Raw genomic sequence first — 21,497 nt, forward strand, 5'->3', positions numbered from 1 at the left:
GTATTAATTTATAGTTTTCCTGGTTTTTATTGCGACATAGATATTTTTGCGAAACGACTATGCACGTATTGAAAATGAAAGGAAAATTTATTGTGAAACTTTTCCTAACGTACGAAAATTGCAAAAGAGACTTACATGTACGTTCGCTATAACTACCAAGCGTAAAAACCTTATTTTTTGTTTTTTTTTCCTTTTATTTTACGTAATTCTAATGCAATAAGTCTCTGAAGTAAAAAGGGGTAAAAAGTATAGTATTACACCTAGCGACATCTGTGAGTTGCGCGCCGAACTAAAAAAAAATAGTTTCACGTAGATCTCGATAGATGGCGCGACGTGTTGTTTCTGGTTTTATGCAATAAAAAGTTCTTTTACTTTTCGGTTACGCTTGTGATTTATTGCAGTCCGATACAGAGTAATGTTAATTATTATTAGAATGTTAGGTAATAACGGCCTACAAAATCTAATGCATAATTCATAAGTCTTAGAAATATGTACGGTAATAGGCTATAAAGCTAAACTCATATTAGAAGCAATTATATCGTTTGTTTTTCTTTATTTTATTTTGTTTGAAGTATAACAAGAACGATAATTTTGTAGTATTGAAAATTTGAAAGGATTGTTGAAGATATTTTGCCTGTTCGTGGTTTAACAAACTAGAAGTTACATTAAAAATTAATACAGAAAAATCAAAAAGTATTTTTTTATAAAAGCTTCATTCAGAACCTTCATTCTCTTTGTTTCTCTAATTTCAATGTAAGCATTCAGAAGTCAAAAGGCTGAAAACACTTCTTTTTTTCATTTATTTATTAATATTTTTGAAACTATCGAAACATATTTAATAATATCTTAGGATTATGTAAAGTGATCAGAAGAGAAGCCAAATATGCAATAATATACAGGGTGTTTGTACCGATCCACTCGTACTTTTTTGAGCCACCATGTAGAAGTTAAAATATTTTCCTGAAATACATCCTAACACAAACTTTAGGTTGACATTTATACAAAATTCCTCAATTTTTTTTTATTATAGGAGCTAGAGATTTAAAATTTAAGAGGCTCGACGCACTGTTGCCGGGCCCGTAGGAAGAACTTTGAAATCTGGCAACCCCTATTTGCGCCAACTTCTTGATAGATACCCTTCTAACATTTTGTACAGAATAAAAATAGCTTTAATTTGACATATAGATGATCAAAAAATTTATAAGCGTAATGCTTTGAATAAGAAGACTAAGGAAGGAGCATATCAAAAATCTTGGCGATGGGCCTCAAATATGGCCGATTTAAATTCCGGTTTATCAGTGTCGTTCTAATTTTATTTAAAAAATGTAAAACTATGATGTAGGGTAGACGTGGGGTAGACTCAATAATTTGTTGTTTTATTTTACGTTGTGAATAAATGTTGGTAGTTATTAAAATTGTTATAAAAATATATAATTCTAATAAAAATAGATAAGTTATAATAAGTATTTATTACCACAAACATCCGATACGCTACTGAAGCAGGTAAGTCAAATTAACGTATCTAAATTCTTTGACATCTAATCTTTGACAAGTAATATATAAAAGCTAAAATGCAAGAAAAATATATAATTTAGTTAATTTAAGTGAATTTCATAAATGATCGGTTTACTACACGTATGTACCGTATGATCGAAAAAAAATGGCGTCCAGTTGGCTGGGAAATGACGATCGATGACATTTCCCATATAAATTTACATATAAAATGACAGCGATCTTCATTTCCCAGCCAACTGGACGCCGTTTTTTCTCGATCATACGGTATATTATATAGTCACTTACTAGCGAAAAGTTGTTCCATTATTTCACTCAATTTTTGCCGAGATCTACCGCACGCTACACAACCAACTATTTTTGAGTCTTTTTCGATAAATCGCGTTAGTGTCACTGTTAATTTAAGTGCTGCCACAATTTCCATCTAGATTTTCTACCTTTATACAACTATCAGTAGTAGAATAAATAATAAATAACATAAAATAAGCTCTGTAAAGACTGACAAATCCACAAAATTTCAAATCAAATTCAAATGTGTCAAATAAATCGTCAAACAGAACTGTCAAGGATCCCCACCCTAGAGAGCTTTTATGGCGCTTTTTCCGCCCACCATGCATGAATACATGGATAGCTTTAAGCTCCTTCCTTATTCTTCTTATTCAAAGGCGTAATGTCATCTCTGTTGTCAACCCGAATATCTCGAGAAATTTTGAAATTTTGAATAAATCACGATGTTATTTTTAAATTTCTGCTTTGTTACAAATTAGACTAATAGATGAATCAAATTAGTAACTAATATTGCACTTATTAATTAACCAATCAACAACAAACAATAAATTAAAGAAACTATACCCGGCTGGTCTATAAAGGGTTATAGGGTAATACTTTTTTATAATTATTAGGATGCACAACAGTCTTTAATTAAACAAAAAAAATAGTAAAAATAAATCAGTTAAATTGCTAGTAAAATTACTATAAAATTATTCTAGGTTAAACAAAAAAGCTGAAACAGGCAAGACAAAAATCATATGAATTGGTCCAGAGTTCCAATCTTAGTCCAGAGCCAGTACTGGGAATACCCAAAGGTATAACCCGCACTTGCCTTCGGTCTTTATTACTCTTTATTCAGTACTTCTTATTTTAGTAAGCGTGGTTGACTCTTCGTACACACGAAAATTGGCACCCAAGGCCAGAAATGCTCACCCTATAGTATATTATCTTTGCAGTGTATCAATTTAAAAATATTAAAATCGCAATCGCAGGTTAGGGCCACAGCGAATTTTTACTCACAACAGTATTTTCTCCATGAAAATATGACATAATACAGAAAACTGTATGAAAAGTTGTTGTAATGTAGACACAAATTGATTTGTACGTTTTATTTGCCACAATTTGTCAAGGCAAACAAATCGTACGGGAAGTTGTTACGTGTGGACCCCGCTTAAGACCGAAATACTTCTCTGTACGACTATTGGAGATACATCCATTAGCGTAACTACATGGGTGCCCGGGGGTGCCGGCCCCTACCCCCTATGTACTGCTGAGCACCCCCCAGAAAAATGTGAATTATGACTCTTGGTTACGTATTAATTTTTATTTGCTTGTGATGTAGTAAAAATCACGTTTTCTAGTTTTATTTAGTTAATATTATATAGTTATGTTCAAAAAATGTGTTAATTTTTATTTTTTTAGAAAATTTGTAGGTATTTAAGTAATCTACGGGACACGGTTTGATAACCAAATCTATGAAATTTATTGATAGAGAAATTTATGTAAACGTTTTATTCAAAAAATGTGTTTTTTAATTTTTTTTTTAAACAAAAGCCCTAGGTCCCCCCTGGTCTCAACCACAGCCCCCCAGGATGAATTGCTAGTTACTCTAATGGATACACCCTCTTAAACTTTAGACGATTTTTGTTGATTAATCAAAGTTTTTTTATAAGAAAAAACCCACTGACCAGCTGGTTCCCATTTAGACTCTACCCAGTAGCAGTTTAAAAAAATATTTTTTTTCTGTTTGAGTAGAGATAACATACTATCAAAAAAAAAGGCGTCAAAGGCGGCTGGGGAATAACAATCGATGATAATTTTGGCAAGGTCAAGCCCTAGACGCCAGTTACTTACCCCGTATCCTTTAATGGTGCTTACTGACTTACTGCAATTTATTTTTATATTGAGTAAAAATTATTTTTAAAAGGTGTAGTTTAAAAAAATTATTTAAAAAAAATTAATTTAGTAAATGACGTCTGACGAGACTGACATCGACAAAATTATCATCGATTGTCATTCCCAGCCGTTTTGGACGCCGTTTTTTTTTCGATCACACGGTATCTGGTTTTCAACAAGCGAAAATTTGTCGCAATGAATTTTGATTTAAAACATGTGTGTCAAGCAACAGCAGCAGACAGACATTCTTAAAAAAAGCGAGAAATACGTAAATGTATGCATTTATGTGAATTGTAAAAGTGTTTTACCCCAGATTTAGCGTTAGCACTATTATTTTATCGGCATTTGATAAAAATGCTTAGGACTTAATAATTTAGTATTTCTGTAGATATCGAAGTTTATAGATTTAATAATTTGAAACAAATTTGTCCCTAGATAAAACGGATTTGAACAAAATATTCATCAATTCAATCATTTAATTTTAATAAATAGGAATCTCCCTCATTTTTGAAAAAATGAGGGTTATTCTAATAGTACTCTTTTTCTTATATCGGGTGCGTCTCAAAAGTGGCTCACCCTTATAGCTTTTTATTTTTTCAGATAAAAAAACGAGATTTGGTATGTTACATAAATCAGGATTGGTTGACGTATTCAATTGTTTTGGTTACTTTCTATTTTACCGTAACTTTTGATTTTTAAATGGGACCCCCTCGGTATTTTTTTATTTTATTCGATAGAAAATGACATTCTGAATATAATTACTATCACATGTCAAATTTTGACATTATCGCTTAATAAAAAATAGTATTTTAAATTTTAATCTAGAATGGCCATGGCTATGTTAAAAACACTAATTTTTAATCAAGGAGCCTTGGAAAAATAGCCGGTTTAAAGATGACTAAATCGTATTTTTAATTATATCTCAATTTTTTCAAATGCAACGAGGGTGGCTCATTGGCATATTTGGAAAAAGCATTTTTTACGAATAATTTGATACCACATACTTGGTATTTCGAGTCAAATTTTTGTTATGAGTCGTATGTTATAATTTCAAATTAACCATATGCAAAAATATCAAAAGTTGACATATGATATGCTATTCTATTCAGAGTGTCAATTTCGATCGAATAAAGTAAAAATATACCGAGGGTGCCATTTAAAAATCAAAAATTGTCATTTCCGGTGAAACAGAGGAAGTGACCGAAAACAACTGAATACGTCAATCAATCCTAATTTATGTCATATACTAATATACCAAATCTCGTTTTTTTAACGCAAAAAATAAAAAAGTTATGAGAGTGAGCCTCTTTTGAGACGCACCCGGTATACAGAAAAGTTAGGTTTAAAAATATTGATTTGCTTATATCATCAAAATTTAGTTATAAAGACACATTTTTTAGTTAATATATTATACCAAAATATGTAGATACAGCTGTCCTTGAATACGCAATGAAATCACTCTCTTGGGAGAATAGGGGCATGAATATCGATGGTGAAAGGTTGACACATCTCAGATTCGCAGATGACATCGTCCCATGATACAAATAATACAAGGAATAATATTGCGCAGGTTGGTCACTACGTCACAGGTGATAAACGGCACAGTTCCGCGCGCCAATTTCAAATTGTCAAACAGATGACACAATAAATGTGAAAATAGTTTTTTAAATGTCAAGCTCGATGATTTGACATAACTTTTGGGGTTAGGGTTTTTTTTTATTAGTGGCAATTGCACAATATGGATATTTTTTTGTATGGCGTATGACGTCACAGGTGGTATGCGCAAACTTAACGAGACTGGAACCGCTATCGATCGTACCTTGTTTTCTTTATACCATGACATCGTCCTTGTCTCAGATAACATCGGAGATTCAAAGCAGATGCTTGAAGAATTAGTGCAGGCCTCATTAAAAGTCGGTCTCCGGATAAATACGAGTAAAACGCAAATAATGACAAACTTAGTGCTGACACAGAACATCAGAATAGGAGACGCCGACATAAAAGAAACACATATATACAAATATCTCGGGCACGAAATACAAAAATCGGAAAGAACAACCAAACACACGAGATACAGCGCAGAATAGGTTTGGGTTGGGCTGCTTTTGGCAAACTGCGGGAGACCTTTAAAAGTGATATACCCATATGCTTGAAGAGGAAAGTTTATGAATAATGCGTCTTGCCGGTAATTACATATGGAGAAAATTTAAGAGTAGCCCAGAGAGCCATGGAGAGAGCCATGCTTGGAATAACTAAAAGAGACAAAATCCCTAATAACACTATCAGACAAAAAACCAAAATTAAAGACATAGTGGAACACGTAACTCGAATGAAATGGAGATGGGCAGGTCATGTGGCGAGAACATCTAAAGACAGGTGGACTAGAAGATTGTTAGAATGGCGACCTCGAGCAGATAAACGTAGCAGAGGCAGACCACCGACACGCTGGACCGATGATGTAAAGAGGATTGCTGGAAATTGGATGATGACGGCCCAAAATCGAGAGACATGGAGAAATATGGAGGAGGCCTACGTTCAGCAGTGGACAACGATGGCTACATGATGATGATGATGATGATGTAGATATTCTGTATTGTCAAATAATAATGATGGTACGTTCTCTTATTGATAATATGATAAAGAAACACAGAAAAGAAAATTTTAATGAAAAATCTGTATTGCCTCAAGACAGTAGTAATTACCGACCTTTGGATTGAGGCGTCAAGTTGCAAAACCTGTCGACAGGTCGACACTGGATTGGATAAGACATGTCTTATCCAATCCAGCAAATGTTTGAAGCGTTATTTTACAAAAAAAAACATGTCCATTGAGTAGAATCATTGTTTTGTATCTGATTTTTCTAGAAATAAAAATTAATATTTAATTTTTAAAGAGAAACGACACAAAAATAATTCGGATAAAGCCGGAGTCTCATGCATCCGAAATCCGATGACACGACGATCCGACGGTGCTCCTATTGGTCGAAATATATTGACAACAATTTTTATCCGATAATTTTAACTAACCATCCGACGTCGTATAAAGTTAAATTTTGTTTAACTTTTGTACGATATCGTGTGTTTTTTAACCTCACTTTTTTTGAAAACATTTGTTTTTAAAAACAAGTTTAGTGGGAAGTGGGCAATTTCGGGATATTTGGCGAGGAAGTTATTTTTATAAGTGTTTCTCCAATAAAACATGACATGAATCTCTATTCAGCGCAGCAGAAAAATGTTAAAACTGTCAAATTTCGGAACGAACCTTCGGATGTATGTGACAGGCTTTTTTTATTTCACACGATAACTTCAAATTTCGGATGTCGTACCATCGGATTTCGGATGCATGAGACTCCGGCTTAAGGCGGGTTTTGTTGCAGTAGGATGCATATTGATACTTTTCAATATATTCCAGATCAAATTTTAGCCGATCATACCAATAGGTATGGTAGGCTATTAGGATCGGCAAAAAAAAAGTTTTTTTAATTTCACTCAAAATGTGTGTTTTATGTAAAGAGGCAAAATAAACAGTAGTTTTATACAGGTACGAACGAAAAGTTATTAGTTCTTCAAACCAGTTAAAAAATATGTATGTGGCGCCCTCTATTAGTAGGAGTCATGTTGACATCAAAATCAAATTTTTCATGTCAAAAAACTCCCAGACACCAATTTTCATCCAAATATTGACGTTACTTCAGAAATTATTTGAAAAAAATTGAAATAAAAATGAAACTTCTACACCCTGTATCTCCGAAACCAAGCATTTTAGGGCATACATTTATACAAACTTTTTTACTTATTTCTATCTGCAGAATATGCTGCCGAAGTTTCCGGAATACAGTTCGGACCGCCCTGTATATTATTGGCACTTTTAAATACCAAAGTTTATCTATGACAACACCTGTATACATATTTTAAGAATGCAGGACCTCTAAAATACTGTAAATATTCACACAGATATTTAAAAAAATACATTTCATTAAAACAAAACCAGAACAGCACCGTGCCCCAGTTTCCGTATCTACATACTCTCATAGTCTACGATCTCGAAATCTGGGTGCAAAAATACCCGCGCAATTTGGAAGGGTACTTCTATATATATCACCCGAATATTACCACCTGAAATTTTCCATATTTTATTCAATCTAGCGACAGACATCATGTTTGTTCTCAAAGTAAGTAGCGTGCCCCTATTCGACACCCACAAAACGGTTATTTTTTGAATATTTTACAGATTTCTATATTGGTGGTACTTCTCGCGCTGACCTCAGCGGAAGAATCCGAAGAACTGCCCGCTAAAAACATACAGAAAAGGGGGATTTTGTTGGATATAATCTCACAAAGCGTGGCTGCGAGGCTCAAGCAAGGGGGAGGTAAAGAAATACAAGCGCCATTACTTCAGTGGAAAGAGCCAAGAAGGATAGAGCTTCAGCTTCAGAAGGGTGAATACGGTACTACCAGTGTACAAGGAAGGCTGGACCTTGGTGGTGTGAACTATGCACCTGAACAAATTAAAGGTAAGAGGTTTATAAGAAAAAAAACTTATTAATTTCAAAGTATCTTAATTTTTTGTTGTATATTCTCTATTTTAAATCTCATGTCTTGCGCTACTCTGTATTTTTTTTAATTAAATAAATAATAATTTTTATTTCTTACTGAATTGACATAAGCTTATATCGTTTTGGTTACCCTAACCATAAATATTTAGTCATAACTCGCTTGGGTCATTATTAACGGAAATTAAGATACCATGATTCCCTCTATCTTTTATAGTTAACAACCATGAAATAAAATAGAGATTTTGGGTAATAATATTAAATAAAAATTGGCGCCGGGAGGCACGTATAGCCGCTCATACTAAAATATGCTAATAAAAAGTTGGTAGGCAGTTCTTTTAGTTTCAAAGTAAAGGAATTTTTCCAATTTTTTTTATCTCAAAAACTGCGACTTTGATTTTGATGTTATTACAAATTTTGTTGCAAATATTATTCCTAATCTTAAATTGAAAACCGCGTTTCTCTAGCTGCTGTAATTTTGGAGTTACGATTTTTAAAAATTTTTAGCCCCCTTCCATACCCCCTTACCAACCCTCCACCCCTACCAAAAACTAATGGCCAGATTCTCGGGTGTCACAGTATTTTTGTGCCAAATTTGGTTAAAATCGGTTAAGCGGTTTTTGAGTTATCGTGTTACAGACGGACAGACAGACATACCAACAGGTATGGTAGGCTATTAAGATCGGCAAAAAAAGTTTTTTTTAATTTCACTGAAAATTTCACACCTCTACTTTTCAACCAATAACATGCTTTAATGTTGACTAGTTACCATGGCAACTGAAAAAATTTCCGGAAATTTTTTCGAGGCGCCACGAAACTTTAGTGGAAATTTTTTTGACAGTTGAAAAGGTAAACATAAGATCTACAATCATAATGTGAATGAACTACAATGTCTATATATTGAAATATTACCCATTTGAGTTTTAGCATTTGATGTAACTAATTAAAAATATAATAATATTTGTTAATATTATTAACAAATTGAAATTATTTTAAAATGTCATGTTGGATTAATATTTTTTTTTTCAAATTTAGGTGTGAAATTTTCTTACCGAATACCACGCAAGCTTAAATTATTCCTGGAAATTTTCTTTCGGGCACGAATATTTTAGGAAAATTATCCCAAGAAATAGGGATCCCCTAGGGATCGGCAAGACAAGAAATTGCTTGTCAAGACAAGATTTCTTGTCTTGCCGATCCCTAGTCTGTAACACGATAACTCAAAAACCGCTAAACCGATTTTAACCAAATTTGGCACAAAAATACTGTGGCGCCCGAGAATCTGGCCATTAGTTTTTGTGGTGGTGGGGAGTTGGTAAGGGGGTATGGGAGGGGGTTAAAAATTTTAATTAAAATTACAGTAGTTAGCGAAACGCGGTTTTCAATTTAAGATTAGGAATAATATTATAGTGGTGAGAGCTGTTTTTATTTTTTTATTATTTCTAGTCATATTAAGATGTTTGTTAAACTTTTCTGATCACTTTTTTTCAGGTAATTTCTACTGATACCAATAGAAGACTCTGATCCACAAAACAGAGCATTACAACCCTCATTCAATTAGTATTATCTTAGTAGTATTGTACATTATTTACTTTATCTATAATGCCTTACTGATATCTTAATATGTGAGATATTACCCATTGTATTATACCTATCATACAATATATTATTGTTGTGTACTATGAAATGTGTTTTTTTATAGCCATTCCCAATATCGTACCGGCTCCGCTTCAAAGCACTGTATCGTTAATGAAACAAGCATCAAGACCGATTATTACTGAACGACCAATTCAAAGACCCGAGATACAGGTACTGATTTTTGAATATTTATCCAAAAAAAATGTATATTTGTGTTTTTTTAGGTACCACTCGAGATCAAAGTACCGCAGCACTACACCTTGTTTAAAGAGACCAGCATACCTTATAATGGACCTCCGGAAGTGGCTACTCCAGTTAGTAAATTGGCACCAATTTTACCTCCTATTCAGGTACGTCTTGTAGAGTAGAATAGACTTTGTAAGTCTATTGTCTCACATTTTCTTAAGTTTTAACTCATTATACAGTCTCAGGGCTTTGACAAAAGCCAGTATCTGAGACGGTTTTACAGATGTTAGTTCTCCATCTCCGTATCATCAGTCGTACAAAGGTTCAGGACACGATTGGTTGTCGTCTCGGCACACTCATTGATGAGATGTTCTGGTGTTTCTCTATTTTCCCCACAGAACCTGCATTCACCGTTGTTTATTAGCTTTAATTTACTGAGGAGTTCATTAAGGACACAGTATCCTGTAAACAAAACCCTGACAATACAAAGATTGTTCTTACAAAGCTTTATCAAAGAAACTAAGCGCTGCCTGTTTTGCGCTAAGATTCTAAGAAACTAGCTTAACTTATCAACCTCCAGAACAGCCTATTATGCCCTTTTTGAGTGACATCTTCGTTACGCCCTTCCATTCTGGGGTACTTGCTGCGCAACAAAATTTGATCCTATTTTCAAACTTCAAAAGAGAGCAGTTCGATATTTATTGGGACCGAACAGTAGAACTCACTGGCAGAATTTCTTTAAAAATTTCAAAATACTGACTCTTCCTTCTTTATTCATTTTTGAATCCGTTTGCTTAATCCACGAGCACATATCTGCTATTCCCGAAAGGTCATCTCACAACTATCCACTTAGGAATGCGGAGCACGATCTCTATCTGCCAATCCCGAGCTCAGAACTAGTTAAAGGCTCAATACTGTACAATGCCAAAAAAATGCACAATCATCTGCCTTTGAATATCAAGTCGCTTTCATTCTTTCCCGCATTTCGCAAAGCTCTGAAATCATACTTACTGGAGAGAGCCCTATATGCGGTAAACGACTTTTTTGTTGATGTTTAATCATGAACAATTTTGAATTTTAAAATTTTGATCATCTCACATACTGGTTAAAAATATAGTATTTAATATTTTATAACTCTTACATGATTATATCCATGTACAATTTTCCTATTGTTCTATTTGTAATTTTAATGGCGTATTTTTTTGAATTATATGATATTTTTTATTACACTGAAAAAAAGGATCTCTCAGTCGAAATGAATATGACTTTGACCCAAAGGATTGGCGCTTTTCAATAGGGCCAAGAACGACGTTTCTTTGATCAAAGCATTAACTATCTTTTCATAAGCTTTAAAAAATTACTTTAGAGAATAGAAGAATCTATCTTTCCAAAGTGTTTCACTCTTGACCCAAAACGAATATGCAAAGAAGTTCTTGCTACAAGAACAATAGTCTCTTTGATTCATGCAAAAATTCTTGATTGAAAAGGGACATTTCTTGATTAAAGAGACACTTTTCTTAAACCAATAGCGAATACTATTTACTCAACTAAAATTTATTTTGATCTAAGAGAAGTCTATACATCATATACAGGCATATTACGAGGTTTCTAATAAATTTAGGTTTTCCTGGTCTGTAGTAAGTAATTTTCCTCGATAGTAGTCAGTTATTTCTGCTTCTTCTTCTGCTACAAAAAAATGTTACATCACGATTAATCGAAATAAAGCAAATAAATTATTAAAATTATAAGCTTTGATCACACTTTGAATTTTTTAATACGACCACTTGAAATTCTAAAATTTTTGTAATTATTTGCATAAAAAAATCGATAGCTATATTCTTATTCTATCTATAGTCACGCATGCATTATCTAAACAGGTGCATTAGGTAAATGTCTCTTACCTTCAAATATAGCAAATAAATGCTCTAATTTCCATTTTTTCAGAAACTCCTTTAAAGAATCCATACATTCTAAAATTTGTCCATAAAAAATGACAAATGCATGTTAATAACGATCACTAATTTGTTATACGATATGCGTTTAAAAAGCAAATTATGCAAAATTCCAAGTGGAAAATTCCAAGCAACAAAACCCGTGCGTACTATGATGTGCTAGCTATGAAATGCGACGTACGACTGATGGGACTGCAGACTGATTGTATATACCATCCTTCGTCATCGTCTTTGCGTGTCGTTATTATTTTTCATCAAAGGGGTATTTAGCTATTGGAAAAATGGCCATGTTTCTTGAATCAAGTACTTCCTAGCGTATTTTTCTTGTTATCTTAAAACAAAGTAACTTGCACTTGGTTGAATGAAAACAGATTCAAGAGAAATTTTCGAATTTTTCAAGAGAATCAGTTTTCTTGAGTTAAGAGAGTTTTTCTTCAGGCAAAATATTTTCTTTTACGCTAAAATAAATTCTCTTGCCACTAATTTTTTTTTCAAGAACGATGACGACTTTAGTTCAAGTCTTTCTTTTTTATCAGTGTATTTGTATATTTTTTGTGCTTTTGTTTGTTTTGTAAATGCTTTGTCGATGAAGCTATTTTGGCTTTTTGTACAATAAAGCGTTATTAATTATTATTATTACTTAAATCAAGAAAATTCTTTCAAAATGAACTTTTTTTTAGCGAAACTAGTGTTTAATGATATATTTGAGCTAATTTTTGACTCAAACATACTCCCATTTGGAAATTTTTGAACATCTGGCTAAAAAATAACTGTTTCCAGATTCCTCAACCTGCTCCAGTAAAAATAGAACGTCCTCTAGTTTTACCAGTACAGCAGCAAGTGAGAATAGTTCCAGTTGAAAGACCACCTGCGATAGCTATCCAGAAACAAGCTATATTGCCCCAAACTTACACAAATTATGGTTTTGTATCCAGAGAGTTCGACACACCTCCATTTACCAAAGAAGTACCCTTCAGAAAGGTAATAGAAGTTTAAATTTAAACTGATTATATAATATTTGATCTAGAAATTATAAAATGTCTAATTCTAGTGTCTAAATAATTCACTACTTTTATTATACTTTTATTATAGAAAAATGAGGAAAGAAAGTTGGAAATACCCGTTCAAGAAACCATAAGAGCTCCACAGATTCAAGTCTCAACAGAAAAGAACTACTTCCAATCTGTTCAGTTCACTACTCCAAAAAGTTTCAGCGTTCAACAGCCCAGGATCCAGTTCTCACAGAAAAACTTCATCCAGCCACCAAGGATTCAGTTTGATTCGGAAAAAACTTTCTACCAACCTCCCAGGATTCAAGTCACTACAGAAAAGAGTTCCTATGAAGCTCCAAGGGTTGAGATCAATTCAGAAAAGAGTTACTACGAACCACCTAGGATTCAGGTTACTACAGAAAAGAGTTACTACGAACCTGGAAGGATTCAGGTCAATGGAGGAAGGATTTTCTACGAACCTAAAAGAGAAGAGAAACCTTTCTTCGAATACCCAAAGATTCAGGTCACAACAGAAAAGAGTTTCTTTGAACCAAAAAGGATTCAGTTACCTGAAGAAAAACCATTCTTTGAGTTCCCAAAGATTCAGGTAACTACGGAAAAAAGCTTTAAAGAAGCTCCAAGGTTTGAGTTTTGTGATGAGAAACCTTTCGTCGAGTTTCCAAGGATTCAGCAAACTTCAGAAAAAAAATTCAAAGACATTCCAATGTTTGAGTTACCTGGAGAAAAAAGTTTCTTCGAATTCCCAAAAATTCAGATAACTACGGAAAGGAGTTTCAAGGAAATTCCAAAAATTAAGTTTACCACAGGCAAGAGCTTTGTTGGATCTGAAGAATGGGACCAGTGGTAGAGTTCTTGAATTTTTGTGTACTTATTTTTTAGTTTTTTTAACCAAAAAAATCTAGAATATCGTAATTTCAAAATTATCTCTTTAACAAAGATTCATTTTTTGTACATTAGTTGTGCCATAGGCAGACATCTACCGAATAATTTATCAAGTAAAAAAATATAAATCCTAGCAGGTTGCAGTGAAGTAACTTTCACTTTGAATCGGAACGTTTAGATTCGGTTGTATAAAATTAGATGGCGCTGTAGTAAATAAATAAATAATATTACTGTTAACTTAGTTTTCAGTTTGTTATGTCTCCATTGTTATGTGTTTGTGTTTTACAATAAATTGATGGCGGAGAAAAATTGTGTTTTATTAGATTTAAAGTGTTTGGAGACTTTTTATATAAAAAATATAACACATAAAAAAATAAAATATTTTCTGAAAAAAAAACTGTTGTAATTAAATACAATTTCTAATATTTTCGTTCTTCTGTGAATGAAAGCGACAGATATCGTTATTTTTTACCATCTTCTATTCTCTAAAAAAAATATGAAAGGAAAAAAATCTTTACAAGCTATAATTTTAAAGTCGTTAGTTGGGATCTACACAAAAAAATAAAATTTGCACAAGATTTCGTGGTTATACATCGAGAGCATTAAAAGATTTGGAACCAAATACATTAAAAAGTAACAAATATTTTCTATATCTATTTTTACTAAAGATTTTTTTTATTGAGCTATCGCAAAAGTTTTATGAGTATATCAAAAAGGGCAATAACATCAAAAATTCAGAAAAAATTCGAAAAAAAAAAACGGCGTCAAAGACGGCTGAGGAACGACAATCGATGACAATTTTGGCGAGGTCTTTTGGCGAGGAAAGATTAACACTAGTTATAGAAAGATTAAAAATGTATGGTAATCGCAAAACAATTTCCGATGCACGTGATCAACTTTGACTGACAAGCGATGGCGACAGCTCTGCCAGATTGTGTTGGATTTATGAGATGAATCTTAATTTAATTTAATTTTAAATTAAAATTTAATTTAGTTAGGTTTATAGACTTTGACGTCTAGAGCTGAATCTCGCCAAAATCATCATCTATTGTCAACCCAGCCGTCTATGACGCCGTTTTTTTTTCGATCATACGGTATATACTACATACATCTTCCGGAACTTACATTTATTTCTTTCCTTGATTTTTATTCAGATTGGTTTTTTGCTTTTCATTAATACAAATTTAAAATCGCCGCCCCAGTAGCCACATTACCCGAATGTTATAAACAATTAAACTGATTTTCAACAACGCCAGACCTATTCTCCATTGCGTAAGCACATAATTAAGCTACTATAACGCACTTTCCATTTTTCAGACGTTTTTTTTTTCTACTTATTACAAGAAGTCGGCTATTCTTCACGCGCTTGTGGTGAAGAAAAATGCACAAGTTTATTTTTTTTGCGTGTAAAAAAATAATTTGAATTCGTTTATTTAATTAGGACTAATTTAATCCTGTTAATTAAAGATTGTATTTAACTGGTTTTTAATTTGGATTATTGATAAATATATTTTTTTATAGAAAATATTCTGAATATTTTAATACATGAATTAATGTGAAATAATAGTTAGTTTTTACTATACAAGAGGATAATGCAATTTAATCGTCGTGTATAAATCAATATTTTTTTTTCCATAGCGAGTTACGTTTTAAAAAATATTCAGAAAGTATTATTTCAAGGAATTTATTACTAGTAGAAAAAATATAGTGCTGGGTTGGCGTTGGTTTCTATGTAATTTGACAAATAAATAAACCTGTCTCTTTAGTTGTCAGTTTTGAGTCAATATTTTTTAATTCTCTTTCGTGTCGATTGCTGATTGAATTGGAGCCAGAAATGGCTCAAAACGAAATAAGTAAATTACCAAAAGATATTCAGGCTGAGGCGACAAACGCCATATCCAAACTACTTCCGTTTAAATCCCGAATAACTTATGGAAAGGAATACAAAAATTTTCAAAAATGGAAGCAATTAAAAAACGTGCGAGAAGAAATAAAGTTTTTAACCTATCCTCGCTGTTAAAGTATCATTTAATCTACTCTTGCGGTTAAAGTGCTATTTTATCTACTATTTTTGATAGATATAAGGCAATTTTAACAGTTGCTATGGAAAACAATAAAATATCTAAGCAGAACAGAATTACTCAGGAAAAAAAAGATAATATTATTATTCCTTGCCTGAATAAAATTTTCTATATTATTCTAATAGGTTTACGCTGTATTTAAGTTTACTTGAAACAGCAGTTTTTTCTTAGACCAAAAGCAATGTTGAAACTATAAAAGTTTGGAAAACTTTAAAAGAAGAAAAATACAATTTCTGTTGTTTCAGAAGTTTCCAAGTTTAAAGTTGGGTATTTTTTTCATGAAATGGTGGATTACCGTCCAAGTTTCTTTATAAATTGTGGTTTAAGGTAGTTTGGATGTACAGGGTGGGTCAAATTCGACGCTTTTAAATGGAAACACCCTTTTCTATAGGAGATAGGCAAAAAAAAATATCGGTGTCTGGAGCTCAATTTTTGTCAAAAACATGATTTCGGAGTTACGGGGTGTTTCTCAAAAATATGCATTTTTAACAAATCGCTGTAACTTTTTTGCTATGGAAAATTTTGTGTTTTTATAAAAACATTTCCAAAGCATCTTTTTACGCAGAATTTAATGATTTAAGTATGTTTTTTTTTTTAAATTAATAATTTAAGAATTATCAACAGAAAATTTGATTTTTTATGTGGGACACCCTGTATATTTTTAATTTATTGAAAATAATTTAAAATTACCTTTCCAAAAATATAACACACTTGATATTTTCCACTTAAAGATATAGAGTATATAAAAATTCGCCTGCTTTAAATAAGTAGGCTTTGAATGGCGCCGGCTGTAGTGCAAAAAAATTCTAGCTGTGAGCATCAATTAAAACGAAAATATATTTACTATGAGAGATGCAGAATTTTATAACAATTTAAAATATATTTAAGCAACATCAACACATTTAAACTATATCTGATAACAATAAAAATAAATAGCAAACCAAGACATGAGATTTTGCTATAGGTGTTCAACATATCAACCGTCTTTTGTTATGGACAGACGGGGCCGTTTTTGAACATTTCTCAGTGGGGGTGAAAGATACCATCTCATAACTGCTAAGTATTTCTAATTCTTGTTTAGATTATACGGAAGAATAAGGAACCTTTATTCTTCCACAAATATATCCATAGGATTAGATCCATGGGCACTAAGCCAGGCGGCCTCGACGGCCAACGGCTGGGATCTTGGTTAGCTATTCAATTATACTTGAAATTGGCTGCAAAAATTTGCTGATAACTTCAGTGTTCTGAGGCGGTGCGTCGTTTTGCTGGAAAAATATGTTCTCGAGTTCCATTAAGGGCATATCATCAATAAGGGTTCCAAAGCCTACTAGTTAAAAGTGGCGAACTTTTAAAAATTCTGTATTTCGAAGGGGATTATAACAAAATATCAAGTGTGTTATATTTTTGGAAAGGTAATTCTAAATTCTTTTCAGTTAATTTAAAATATACAGGGTGTCCCAAATAAAAAATCAATTTTTCTGTTGATAACTCTTAAATTATTAATTTAAAAAAAATATACTTAAACCATTAAATTCTACGTAAAAAGGTGATTTGAAAATGTTTTCATAGAAATACAAAATTTTCCATGGCAAAAAAGTTACAGCGATTTGTTAAAAATGCACATTTTTGAAAAACACCCCGTAACTCCGAAACGGTAACAGATATTGATGTGCGGTTTTCATCACCATGTTTTTGATGAAAATTGAGCTCCAGACACCGATATTAGTTTTCGTCTATCTCCTATAAAAAAAGGGTGTTTCCATTTAAAAGCGTCGAATTTGACCCACCCTGTACAGGGTGGGTCATATACAGGGTGGGTCAAGATATTAGGAAATTAGTAGGGATAACTTGGACCGGGTAACCAACAATAGACAACAATGAGCCCAACTACAAAGAGAGCATCTAAATATGTGGGAGGCTACAATATAATTGGAAATGGTTGAATAAGCTGCAAATGAAGATGATGAAATTGACTAAACTAAAAATATATTAAATTTATTGATAATATCGGGCAATTTTGCTTTTAGCATAGTGTAAACTTGAAAACGTCGATTTATTTTTGTCAGTTGATAATTTCTCACAAAAAAGTATGCGGGTAATTGAACCATGGTATAGGTACATAGTAATTCCCAACATATATTTTAATTCGCCTAATAATAAGACAATATAATTATACTGAATTAGTCCACTATCAGTTTGGTTTCCCCTTGTTTTGCAAGCAATTGTTTATTACTTATTATTATTTAAATTTAATGTGTATATTTATACTTCCAATAGCTATTTTGCATAAAGAAATAAAAGCAGAATGAATGGGACCACGAGGAAAGTGAAAATAAATGAAATCAAAAACTAATTGTATCATTTTTTTCAACGGTAAAATCTAGTGAATTGATTCCAAAGATATTTTATAGAAATCTATAGAGTTATAGTAGAAGAGGCTAGTATGAAAGATGCTTATTGTATTGTGAAAATTCGATTATTATTGATTATTTTATTGTATGAAGTAGATTTTTATTTTTAATTATATTAATAATAGCCTTGTTTATATAATGTCGCAAGCGTATAGAATAACTCGGCATTTTGCAAAAAGACTAGGCATATTATAAAACGCCGGCATTTTTAACAAAAAAAGAATATTTTTCAAAGGGCCTATCTGTTTTCAGTCGTTTTGCAAAATGCCTAATGAAGACTAGTCAGATTGCACACAGATTAAACATTTTACGCGGGATTGGTATAACTAACCTAAATTTATCCGACAACATTTCTTGAACTTCTCTTTCAAAATTTGGAAAAAATGGCACAAAAATTGATAATTTTGTTAAATAGAGTATGGTTGAGGATGATTATTACAAAGATCTAAATTCATTTTATTCTAAAAGAAAGCAAAGTTCCACAAAGAAGCAGCCCTGTACACAGAATCGAATTACAGAGTATAATAATTAAATGAGATATTAATATTAAGGTTTTAATATATTTTGTATTTAAAATTATGTTATATATAATAAAAATTTATGAAATAGGGTTCAAGTTGTTTTCGTCTAAACATAATAAAATTTTGACATAAATAATTATGGTTTTTGTATAGGAAAATATGGGGTATTTTATTAAAGCATAAATTATTCAATACGCTTATGCCCTTAGCTGACTAAACTTTGATCATTTTTTAATCTGCCTGGCCTCGATTCTCGATTTGGCATTTTGTAAAATGACTATAAACAGGCAGTCTTTTTGCAGAAGTGTACAAAAAATATCATGATTGTTTAATATGCCTAATTCAGATTAGGCTTTTTGCAAACTGACTGAAAATAGATAGGCTTTTTGTAAAAATTCCTTCTTTAGTAAAAAGTAATTAATAATAATTTTTAATAAATATTTAGATGAATTGCGATATCACACAAAATAATTCGTGCAATCATGAAATCCGGCTCAAAATTTCCATATTATGGATTATAACGATCCTAATGAGTTAAAAATAACCAAAAATTGGGAAATATTCGGGTCAAGATCTTCGAAATACTCTTCTAATGCCTTATTTCAGTTTTTCGTCTTTTATTTTACGTTGAAATCTGAAAGAAATTACTTAAATGACCAATATTCATACAAAATTCCATAAAAATGTAAATTAATTATCTGATATCGCCATATATTTGTTATAATGTGATTCTTTATTAATTAGATGTTATAAAAATTTTAAATAATTATTATACAATGTAAAATTTTTCAGTTAAAAATATTTATAAATTTAAATCGTTTTTGAAGGTCCATGTATTTATCAAATCTGTAAACCAGAGTTCGGAAAATTAAATGTTGCTGTTAAAAACTACATAAACTACATTAGATGTAACATGTATGTAGTCAATCGACAATCAAAGAGGATGTAGTTTATATGTAACTTTCAAATAGCACAGGCTTGAAGTTAAAATGAGTTAAGCTTTAGAAAACAGAAGAAATATTGCTGTAAATATAGGATTGATATTACATTATTTACACCCCTCATACAGTCAAGTCTTCACAAAGATACTGACTAGGTGATTAAAATCTTACAGGATATTTTATATTTGTACTTTTGTTATGGTTAAAATGTTTTGAGCTTTCGTATTTTATAATTTGAATATATTGTGTAATCCATTATATTCTGTTTTTTTATGAATTAATAATTATTTAATTAAATAAAAAGCCAATATGCATTACATGTTTTATCAAAATTATCCTTTTTATTTATAGGATTGTTTTTAAAAAATGTCTATACCTATGTGGCGGATTTATCTCTCCAAAAAAAATGTATATAGGTATTTCGCCACTGCCAAGAAAATCTACAAAATAAAATAGTTACTTTTTTGTAAATGTTACTGTAGATGTCCGAAATGCGGCAAAACCTAGGATAAGCGCGCTAAACCTAGGATTTACCAAAAACATGTGGTAAAAGCCCGAAAACTATTTATTTTGCTTCCATTTCGGACTTTTACCGGACCCAAACAGTAAATCTCAGGATTTACCACACCGCATTGACCAATACATTAACACCCTCCAAATAACCAGCCTAACCAATGCATTAACACCCTCCAAATAACCACCTAACCAATGCATTAACACCTCCCAAATAACCAGGCTAACCAATGCATTAACACCCTCCAAATAACCAGGCTAACCAATTCATTAACACCCTCCAAATAACCAGGCTAACCAATGCATTAACACCCTCGAAATAACCACCTAACCAATGCATTAACACCTCCCAAATAACCACCCAACCAATGCATTAACACCCCACAAATAACCAGGCTAATCAATGCATTAACACCCCCCAAATAACCAGCTTAACCAATACATTAACACCCTCCAATTAACCAGCCTAACCAGTGCATTAACACCCTCCAAATAACCAGGCTAACCAATGCATTAACACCCTCCAAATAACCACGCTAACCAATGCATTAACACCCTCCAAATAACCACCTAACCAATGCATTAACACCTGCCAAATAACCACCTAACCAATGCATTAACACCCCACAAATAACCAGGCTAATCAATGCATTAACATCCTCCAAATAACCAGGCTAACCAATGCATTAACACCCTCCAAATATATAACCAGGCTAACCCAATTAGTTAATGCTTTTGGTAAATCCTAGGTTTAGCGCGCTTATCCTAGGTTTTACTGCATTTCGGACATTTATAGTAACAAATACCGTATGATCGAATAAAAACGGCGTCAGCGATGGCTATGAAATGAAGATCGCTGTCATTTTAGATGTAAATTTATATGGAAAAATGTCATCGATCGTCATTTCCCAGCCAACTGGACGCCGTTTTTTTCGATCATACGGTATAAGACTGATACGTTACAAAAATCGATATCGTCAAACGATAATCGTTAAAATTTCAATGCCTAAGTAAACAAAAACAGAGATGTCTTTGTATATCGACATTCTTAATTTGTCGATATTGTTGCTATAAGAAAAATAATTCGTACTTTTACCAATGCGGTGCGGTAAATCCTAAGATTTAC

General features: G+C 32.2%; 2 protein-coding genes across 2 annotated transcripts in view; one reads left to right on the forward strand and one right to left on the reverse strand.

The window, feature by feature from the left end:
- The window catches only part of LOC115879437 (angiotensin-converting enzyme), a 123,192-nt gene that overhangs the window by 65,718 nt on the left and 35,977 nt on the right, over positions 1-21,497 (reverse strand). The window lies entirely within an intron of this gene.
- Positions 7,822-9,917, forward strand: LOC115879445. Its single transcript, XM_030896281.1, has 3 exons — positions 7,822-7,849; positions 7,909-8,191; positions 9,722-9,917. The coding sequence occupies exons 1-3, from the start codon at positions 7,835-7,837 to the stop codon at positions 9,733-9,735; spliced, it is 312 nt and encodes a 103-aa protein (XP_030752141.1). The 5' UTR covers positions 7,822-7,834; the 3' UTR covers positions 9,736-9,917.

This window comes from Sitophilus oryzae, unplaced genomic scaffold, assembly GCF_002938485.1.
Source record: "Sitophilus oryzae breed Bouriz unplaced genomic scaffold, Soryzae_2.0 scaffold_1576_pilon_pilon, whole genome shotgun sequence".
NCBI classification, from domain to species: Eukaryota; Metazoa; Arthropoda; class Insecta; order Coleoptera; family Curculionidae; genus Sitophilus; species Sitophilus oryzae.